This window comes from Ornithodoros turicata, chromosome 1 (genome assembly GCF_037126465.1).
Source record: "Ornithodoros turicata isolate Travis chromosome 1, ASM3712646v1, whole genome shotgun sequence".
NCBI classification, from domain to species: Eukaryota; Metazoa; Arthropoda; class Arachnida; order Ixodida; family Argasidae; genus Ornithodoros; species Ornithodoros turicata.
This window is the reverse complement of record NC_088201.1, coordinates 145,754,684-145,764,084: the sequence shown is the minus strand read 5'-3', so window position 1 is coordinate 145,764,084 and position 9,401 is coordinate 145,754,684. Positions and strand designations below refer to the sequence as shown.

Genomic DNA, 9,401 nt, shown 5'->3' with positions numbered 1-9,401 from the left:
TATTTGCCAATGCCAAATTTTCTCCTTCCAAAACTGACCGGGTGATGAGGAATCGAATTTAAAAGATCCGGGGTCGGATTCACAAAGAAATTCGTATCTTACGACAAAGTGCCCTTAAGATGTCGCATTCTGCGATGCGCTTACGATGTCGGCGTAAACTGGATTCACAGAGCAGTCGTAGTGGAGAGGGCACGCCGTAGCGCCACAAAAAGCGTATGGAGACGAGAGTATGCTATCACCATGGAGACGACAACGCGCGGTTGCAATCAGACCAATGAGAGCCATGAGTTTCCATGTGGTTTTCTTGAACAGCAGACACACACTTTCTCGGTAGAAAATGCCCGCCACGGACGCCTTGGAAACTTCAGCGAAGCGAGTACGTCGGCCAAATTTTACCGAACGCGAAATTGAAGCGCTCGTGGAATGCTACCAAGCTAACAAGGCTGCCATAGATGCCACTGGCGATGGGCCGCAAGGCGCTCTTGCTAAAACCAAAGCCTGGGCCCGCATTACTGATACTCTGTTTGCGGTGTCCGGCATCAAACGCACGCCTGCGGAAGTTAAGAAGAAATGGACGGATTACAAGAGCTTAAACAAGAAGAAAGGTAAATAGCGCATGCAATTACTGGTCGGCTGTCACGCATGTGAAGCGGGAAGGTTGTTTTATCGATGAGACGCAAACCTTTCTCACACAGGGGCCAACGTCACGCGGTGCCTTGGCAGGACAGGTGGGGGTGCCGCAGAAGTGCCGCCACTTACGCCTCTTGAAGAAAGAGTAGTGGCCACACTCGACAGGAGCACCGTCGTCGGGATTAACGGCAGTTACGACATCGGAGTAACAGGAGGTAAATGAATACACAAAAGCTGCACAACCCGCAGCCAACCTATTCTTATTTGTGAAGCAACAGACGTTTTAACCTAATTTATTGCAGGGGATGTCATACTCAGATACAATGTCCAGTGCTCAGGTCAGTGTGCGCCCACACAGCCTTGTCGTTCTCATGCAACTTTTGTCACATTATGATAGGATATAATACATAACATTATTCGTATATTGGCAGATCCCGGTCCTTCAAGTAGTGCTACACCCCTAGTACCTGATGCTTGTGAAGGTAAGGCAAACATAGCATGTCAGTAAACAGCAGTGTGAGAATGCAGATGTCAAGCATTCCTTAACGCATTGACATGGGCTGACATTAGGCGCAGAGCTGACATCCTCCACATGGATAAGTCAAACACCTAGCCCAGCTTCATCACAGGAGGCAGCAAATGTGCAACAGGAGGTTGCTGACAGCGCACCGGCTGTGCCAACACCACGCAGGGGTAAATATTCTTGTGCACGACTGGTGTATTGCTTGAAGCTTGCCTACTTTCTCAAATATTCTCAGGGCTACTGCACTGTAACAGTCGCATTAATGTGCTGTAGAATAGGAGTTGCAAAATGTGTTTCTCGTTTTCGCAGTGTTTTTATCTTGCTATGCACTAAAATTCTCACGTGATCCGTTTACCAGGTACAACACCAAGGAGTAGGGCGAGCAGTGAAGCAAGTGAAATAGCAAACACACACAAAAAAATGGAACAGCACTTGGAAGCGCTCGTAGATATACAGAGGAGGCTACTGGCCATCAAAGAACACAAGTATAAAGTTAGGACACTTCCTGGAGGACGGCTTGAACTGCAATAAATTGACAACACAGCTTTAGGAATGTGCATTCTGCGTGTCGTTGCTTTGCTCCAAAAGACTGAGTGAGCAATCTCAGAACTGTAGCAATCTGTATTCCACTTTTCCATAGCACTTTCTGGTGACCTAGTCAAAATTCCAAAACATTTGAAGCATATTGTGTTCCCATATCAGCTCCCATCATTTAATTCAAACTCAAGAAGATGCTGCGGGTTGAAAATTTTATTATGCCTGAATATTCAGGTTCACTCCCTGCGAATTTCGGGCTGAGCTATAGGTCGGTGCTCTGTGAATATCTGTGTAACAACGTGATCTCTGACTGAAATTCCAGCTGGCATGTCTTGTGCTCCTGGGATTGGTCTTTCAGCTTCTTCTAACTCTAAAGGAGAGAGGGCAGAAGTTTTGTAGTTCACAGCAATTCTTGTTACATGGCATACACAGGGCAAATAGTATATGGATTGTAGTCCTATTGTGACATTGTATGCTGTTCAGCAGAGTACTACGCTAGTAACTCCTTACGCGGTAACATGTTACTTTTGACAACGAAAAAATGGCTAGGAAGAAAGCGAGCTGGTGAAGATGATGCATAATATAAAACCCCGAGAGTAGAGAACACGGGAGGACATACACAACACGAAGTCTGAAAAAGACTTTGTGTTGTGCCTGTCCTTTCGTGTTCCCAATTCTCGGGTTTTTACATTGTGCAGCATGTTACTTTTGTTTCGCACCGAAGTAACGACTTAGTTACTGTTCAGAAATCAGAAACTAATCATGTTTTTCATTATAACAATTGGTAACTAATCTTAAGTTGGTCGTAATGTTTATCATGTCAATTTCATGAGCCTGTAAGTGGCAGTAATGTGATCTGATGCAGATTTCATCCACAACAATTGACAATCTGAAGTAAACGTTATGCATGAAAGGTAACACATGACAATGAAGCGTCAATCACACAAATTGACTTCTCAGTGTGCAAGTAATGTAGTGACTCATGACTTATACACCACTGGAACGTGATCTGCACGTCGGTTGGCAACCGCAGCCCCCTTCCTAAACTATACACAAACCTGCTTAAACAGGTCCTTCCTCATTGTGTTTGTTACTGATTATGCCTTGCGCATGGAGGACGAAACGTCTGAGGAGACCTGTAATTCTGTTGCGTAAAGCCAGTGTGCTATATTTTGTTATCATGGTGAATCCCGGCTTTTGGAAAATCCTTATGATCTGTTTTCCAAATCGGTAACGAATTCAGTTATCTTGCAAAGTAATGTGTAATTGTATTTCGTTCCTCCTGTCATGTTTCTTCTTTTTTTATGAACTTCTACAACGAAACATACCAACAGGGTCAGTCAGGAGGATGTTATGGCGTATGCAGTAGTTGTGGAGGATGCCACAAGCCACAATGATGGAGCAGCACGTTGCCATTGGGTATAGGAGGCATCCCCCAGATTTGTCCAAACACCGAAACCTGCTTTTGAGCAGTCCAAAGGCACGCTCAATCACTTGTCGGGTTTTCCTACGAGCCTTGTTGTACTTTTCTTCAGCTTCTCCTGATGGTGTCTGGAAGGGCGTCAAAAGCCAGGGCTGTGTGGGATAGCCGGAATCACCTAACACCAGAAAGTAGACAGGATTATGTAACACTTCCTAAATGCTGCCTACTTTAAAAAAGTGCTTTCACTGCTCTCACCAGGAAGCCAGCCTTCAGGCATTCTGCCAGCCTGAAATTCATCGTGAAGGTTGCATAGTGACCAGATGAAACTATCGTGAGTGCATCCTGGCCATCTGGCTGTCAGCTGGGTTATTTCGCAGTCAGCGTTACAGACTGCCTGTACATTGATCGAGTACAGCCCCTTTCTGTTTCGGTATGCTGGTCGCATCTCACGCTTGGGGGGTTTCACAAGAACATGTGTGCAATCGATGCAGCCCAGTACCTTTGGGAAACCTGCAATGTCGAGGAATCCTGTAAAAAGAGATTATATATTTACTGTGCGTACAGTCCATTGCATACAAGCTAAAATCCCTGCAGTGACTCCGTCAGTGTGTGCCAGTAAGGCTGTAACACTGTGGGGTAACACGTTCACTGTTGAAAATACGTGACTACTGCCTGCGGGAAACATGTTAGTCATTCATTCTGAGAGCCACTTTAAGTAACAGCTGAAAGCAATAAATTGCAAATTGTGATGCCGCTCACTAAAACAGCAGTTTCGATAGCGAAGGTTGCAAACATTATCCTATGTAGTGCACCCTCATCGGACCCGCGAATACAAATTCCTGTATTAGATATTTCTTACATACAGAACACTAAAAGCACGAGAGGAAAATATATTACCTAAGACGGTTTTCTGGACGTCCGCAGGTGTACGTGGAAACTTTATTTGCGTCGTGGCCATTTCCACGATCGCTGTCGTCACGCTGTTTACAATCCGTGAGGTGCTGCTTTGGCTGATCGCAACCACATCTCCCACAACAGACTGAAAACTTCCACTTGCATAAAAACGTAGCGCGACGAGCACTTGCACGTCCACAGGGATGGCTCGACACCGCGCTGTTGGCCGTTGGAGGGCCGGGGCAAGCTTCTCGCACAAGCTCATTATTGAAGATCGTGGAAGACGATAATATCGAAGAAGATGGTTCTCCGGGATACTTTGGAGCGTCGTCCGTGGCCTGAGAACACGTTCACGGCGCAAAGTTCTCCGCGACTCAATCTCGACTGCTGCGACGTACGCCGCCATCTTTGCTCGTATGGCCACTTACGACTGCTCGGGGGCTCTCGTGGGATTGTCTCGCAGCTGACGAGAATCTTACGTCGCGCGCGCTTTGTGAATCTGCATTTCGTCCTAAGTTTATCGTACGAGGGCGCTTACGATAAGTTTTGTCGTACGAGCCTTTTGTGAATCCGACCCCCGGTTTCGTTTTGATCCTCGAAAGCGCCACCGCCAACAACGTCGCGTGACGCAAGGTGGAGTCTGGCTAATCCGCTGTGAAGGACGCTGTCGTCTGCCGCCAAGTCTGGGGCTGCTTTGTTTCTTCCGGCACGTCGCCCGTATTCACATGTGACACTTTCTAGTGACGCGTATACTATCTCTACGCCTGCATCCTTCGCGTGAGATGTCGTTTGGAAACCGACGCAGCGTTCCTGACTCCAGGAAAACTTCCTTCGAAAACCTCCATGTTTGATTTCGCACACCTAGAATACAGCTACAGCCAGACCCCAGACGAAGCGAAAGTTGGAAGCAGCTACATCACTAGCGCACTAGCGGGTATCCAGATGAAGCAAGGAGTGTTCATGCTGTCCGTGTATGCTCCTCGCATTTCACCGATAATGTGTACCTGGATGAGAACATCATGCAAGTGCAACTTGGATTGACACAAAAAAGGAACGAATTGAAACTTGACGCCGTTCCGACAGTGTTCCACGAACAAAGCGAGCCTGCAACTTCGACAGTAAGTCACAATATCTGTTTCCCAATCAGATCTGTCACTCTTGCGCGTGAGTAACTTAGCAGCAAAAGACGAAATCGGTACAACGTAAGGTATCCCCTAAACTATGTTTAATAACTAGATAAATAAAATACGGTATACAAGTAAAAGAACATGATGTCATTGATATGAACGTGATTGGCTTTCATGTGTATTACAGCTGCAGGCAGCTCGACAGGGTCAAGCGCAAGTGGCACGTATATTACTTAAATACATATAATGTGTTTACAATTTTTTGGGCACAGAACAATTCGCAAACTATGAACCCCGATCACTAAAAGGAAGAACTGATGCAGTTTGTGTGCTGGTGTTAGAAACAGGCACTATATACAAGCAGTACCTCTGTCCGTAACAAAAGTGCCATAAACCACTTCCCAGTTTCCTTTTATCTCGCTGTTTGTGAACTGTTTGTGTGCTGTAGGGCGGCGGTTTTTGCGGTTGTCGTAGCCAACTTGAGGTGCACTTTTGACGTTCTGTGTTATAGAAGGGCCAGGTGCTGCTGATCCAAGTCCCATCCATCCATGAAACGGCATCAAACTATGTACGTGTGTGCACGGCAATTTTGCTGAGGGACATGGTTTTTATACTAATGCCTTTACGACGCCTCTGACAAATTAGGATCTTCCAGAACAGTGCTTTCTTCATCCAAGTTCAAGAAGTGAAGAGAATGACTTCATGGCTTCTACTGACATCTCACAGCTACAAGCCAACACAAAATAACTTGAAAGAAGAAGAAAAAAAAAAGGTTATTTTCAGGTCCACCCAAATCTTTGTGCAGAGGCTGACAACAACAATGTTATTGTGAGATGATGAATGATGCTGATGCAGCGTTGAGATTAAGCCCTTGTTTCCTTTTTTGCAATGCTATACATTACTGCTGGTTAAAGGTAAAGTGGTGCACCGACCTCCAGAAACTAAAGGGGCTACCAGAGATGTAGTGTCAATTCAACAGAAAAGCTGCATGTTCTACGAGGCACTGTCACATAAGCATTGGCCAAATTTACTGTCCTGTGAGCTTTGATAGGATATGCCGTAGATAGTAAGAGGCCTTTTACTGTAAAATGGAGGTGCATTATTCGAGTAGTGGCGTCTGAGGCATGAGGGTCATTTGGATGTACTAACCCTTCCAAAATTTTACACTTTGTTGTGCCCAGAGATCGATCCAGGTCCTCCCAAATACCCCGAGTTTTTTTCCTCTGTACCACTGTTATAATGAAACCGTCCAATTTACTGTCCAACCGTCCCGTTTTCATTGCAATTGAAGTACTTACGATTTTTTTTTTTTTTGAGTCCCCGCTTTAGATCCCAAGGGACATTGCCAGTGTGGTGCACGCTGATAACTGTCTGTGCATAGCAAATAATAAATATCTGTGCGTGAAGAGTTGGATGTGAACTTGTGCAATGGCTCTTGAATGGACAACACTCAGTCAACACAAAGATATATTCACATTTGCGTAACGTACTGCCTGTCATTATAATAATTATTATAATACATAGACAAGAGGTAATGCTCTGCCAAGGATCTTTGAAGTTACAGTCTTGAAAGCTGTTTTCAAAACAGTGGCACTAAAAAAATTGGATCAATGGCAGGTATCAAAATTTGTTTTGCTGTATCAAGGCAGAACAATCTTCCGTGGGAATGACAAACTGTGGACGTTCCCAGACAGATGTATCACTTACTATGATAATGAGGTGTAACTGTACCATTAGTGAGTTATGAAACGTTACCTGAAATTATTGGACGTGTTATATCCCTTACGTTCTATAATACTGCCAACGATAAGAAGCATTACACTACCATTAAAAGTATAACTGTCACTTATGGTCAAGTAGTTTATTGCTCCTGCCTATTCCTTTGCACTTCTCGGGGTTACTGTGGTAACACAGAGTCTGTTTCACACGTCTCAATTGGAAACTACTCAAGTCTATTATGTTGTAGGTGTGAACAGGAAATGAGGCACACTAAAGATGATAGTCCTGATAGGACCGGGATGGAAAAACGTTTGCGAATCATGCGGACGACACACCCAGGTATCTGTCGTCTGTTTCGCGGTCCAAGGCATGTCCGAACTCAGCTTGTAAACACACAACTAGCAGTGAACCTGTCGTAGCTGTAAAAAGAAAGGACACTTTCTAAACACGTAGCACAGTAATTTCCTGACAGTCATGCTAATTCTAACCCGGCCCTTGAGTTGCACAGTTGGTTAGAGCCTTCGTATCTTTCATGGGGCATTCGTCGCGTGTGCAAACAACGACGACAACTACGAAAATAAGATTGCTCAACGTGCCTATCGTGTCTATCATGCGCACAGTAGGCGAAGACTGTGATCGTCGCTGCAATACTGCGGTGGATACACCACCAGAAGTTCTGGCCGAAGACAGAGAGCTGGGAACAAAGTGTAATGCGTGCTTACACTGTACTTTGCCGTCATTGCACAACTCTGCCACTTCACCAGCACTGCAGCATATAGGTACTCATCCCGTTCCTGGGGAGCAGAGACGCCGCACAAACTCTTGAATTGTTTCCTGCGTCGTAGTATGAATGTCACGGGATTAAGTATTAGCACTCCGATCATGAACGTACCTAAAGCAGTGGTCCTGAGGCTCGTTCTGTTGCGCTAACGCAGCTGCGCCACGTACATCACCAGCGACTTGCAGAAGAAGCGGATCCGTCGAATATGGGCCGTCATCAAACATGTATATTCGTCACGGGAGCTATTACTAAAGGAATTTGAACAGCACGATTCCCCACTTCCGCGTTCCGAGTCCGCCGTCTCCGTATGTGCCTTCGCCTTCGTCTCCCTGACCTTGCTCATGCAAGCCGCGGGGACTCCTCTGGCTCGCCGCGTTCTTATTGGTCAGATTCGTTGTGACGTTGCTAAAGATTCTCAGCAGAGAGTTCCGCTTGACGACCACATCCGTCGTCTGCTGTAGCGCCGCATACACACGAATTATGCAAAAAGTATTCAGCCTATCGGAATGGGACTTTCGGAGTCATGGTCAGGGAAGGACGGGGAATCTCATTTCACTGTGGTTTCGGAATAGATCTGTGGTCGATGCGACTGTCCCTTTAAAGCCCGATCTGGGATGCTCCGTGGCCGAGCACGTCTATGGCACAACACTGCTCTTTCTCGAAGAGCTACTGTGTCCCCTTCCGTCGGCTTTCCGAATGGCGCGTCGGACTATGCCTCTCGGCTTCGCACCGTCACATGTTCTGACCACGCTCCGCCAGAAGCTACCAACACCTGTATGCACGTCTTCATCCGCTGCGACGCCGTGCGAAAACCACTCCAGCCCCTACACCGGCCCATTCCCGGATCTCCACCGCGCAGACCGGTACTGTCGTCCTGTTAAATTCCCCAAGGCGCCCCTGAAACGCGTCCCCTGGACCCCTGCCCTCGCTGTACATCACTCTGCTGCCGGCAGTTGGCTAGGGGGGTGGGGGAGCCGTGCAGAGGCACCATCATCCTCAACGCCACTAGCGCCTGGCGCGCGGAGAATAAACTGTGTGGCGCATGCCCTTCGTCAGTCTGCATTGGCTGTCACGGTCAACGGTTGTCTCTGTCATTTGGTTACCCGTCATCCCCACAATCATATCAAGGACGCACATATCTAACAAGTTACCACTATTGCTGGGACCATATTTCTAACTTTTTTTCTGTTTTTCGGCGGGCATAAATGCGGGCCGTTGCGACCACCCGCCGCTACATACAGCACAAATAATATTCGCGTGCAAGTTGCATATTGCAAACACACACACACACACACATGCACGATGCCGGTGTTTCTCAAACTTTTACAGTACGTGACCTCTTTGAGTAGTACCAAACCTACCATGACCCCCCCCCTCCTTCATAAGCCTTCCGAAAACTTTTTTCTCAATGACACAGATATATTTACATTGTAATGTACTTAAAAGACAAAAACACAAAGAGAGCTACCAAAAAATCATATTAATGTCGTTTAACGAAGATTCATTTAATCATGTATTTTAATGAGAATGATGTGTTTGCTTTTTTGATACAAGCAAATCAATACGGTGGTCTTTGTGGCTCAACCCATATCGCATTAAAAGAGATAGGGCGCAGACTAACTGGTGCATGATGATGAAGGAACGAAAAACCGAGAGACACGGGACACGAAGACAAGCACAAGAGTGCACAAGATCATTAAGCACAAGATCATTACTGTGTCTGCAGACACAGTAATGATTTAATAACACCAAACCTGCGGGAGTTGT

The 9,401-nt window shown here is 46.2% G+C and overlaps 2 protein-coding genes across 2 annotated transcripts; one reads left to right on the top strand and one right to left on the bottom strand.

Annotated features, from left to right (window-relative positions):
* The first annotated feature begins 290 nt into the window (after positions 1-290).
* LOC135379132 (nuclear apoptosis-inducing factor 1-like) lies at positions 291-1,684 on the top strand. Its single transcript, XM_064612384.1, has 6 exons — positions 291-605; positions 696-845; positions 933-968; positions 1,062-1,112; positions 1,201-1,323; positions 1,512-1,684. The coding sequence occupies exons 1-6, from the start codon at positions 338-340 to the stop codon at positions 1,682-1,684; spliced, it is 801 nt and encodes a 266-aa protein (XP_064468454.1). The 5' UTR covers positions 291-337.
* A 201-nt stretch (positions 1,685-1,885) lies between these two features.
* On the bottom strand, positions 1,886-4,536 carry LOC135370575 (putative nuclease HARBI1). Its single transcript, XM_064604352.1, has 4 exons — positions 4,011-4,536; positions 3,369-3,641; positions 3,019-3,288; positions 1,886-2,060 (listed from the first exon to the last, which is right to left on the bottom strand). Exons 1-4 carry the CDS (start codon positions 4,411-4,413, stop codon positions 1,927-1,929), a joined length of 1,080 nt encoding a protein of 359 aa, XP_064460422.1. The 5' UTR covers positions 4,414-4,536; the 3' UTR covers positions 1,886-1,926.
* Between the last annotated feature and the right edge of the window lie 4,865 nt (positions 4,537-9,401).

Bases quoted from the DNA above. Each gene is read 5' to 3' on its own strand.
- LOC135370575 (XM_064604352.1), bottom strand. From the start codon at position 4,413: ATGGCGGCGTACGTCGCAGCAGTCGAGATTGAGTCGCGGAGAACTTTG. The intron at 3,642-4,010 runs GTAATATATTTT...CTCTTTTTACAG, and splicing joins CGTCCAGAAAACCGTCTTAG to GATTCCTCGACATTGCAGGT. The intron at 3,289-3,368 runs GTGAGAGCAGTG...TTCTGGTGTTAG, and splicing joins GCCTGAAGGCTGGCTTCCTG to GTGATTCCGGCTATCCCACA.
- LOC135379132 (XM_064612384.1), top strand. From the start codon at position 338: ATGCCCGCCACGGACGCCTTGGAAACTTCAGCGAAGCGAGTACGTCGG. The intron at 846-932 runs GTAAATGAATAC...AATTTATTGCAG, and splicing joins CGACATCGGAGTAACAGGAG to GGGATGTCATACTCAGATAC. The intron at 1,113-1,200 runs GTAAGGCAAACA...GGCTGACATTAG, and splicing joins AGTACCTGATGCTTGTGAAG to GCGCAGAGCTGACATCCTCC.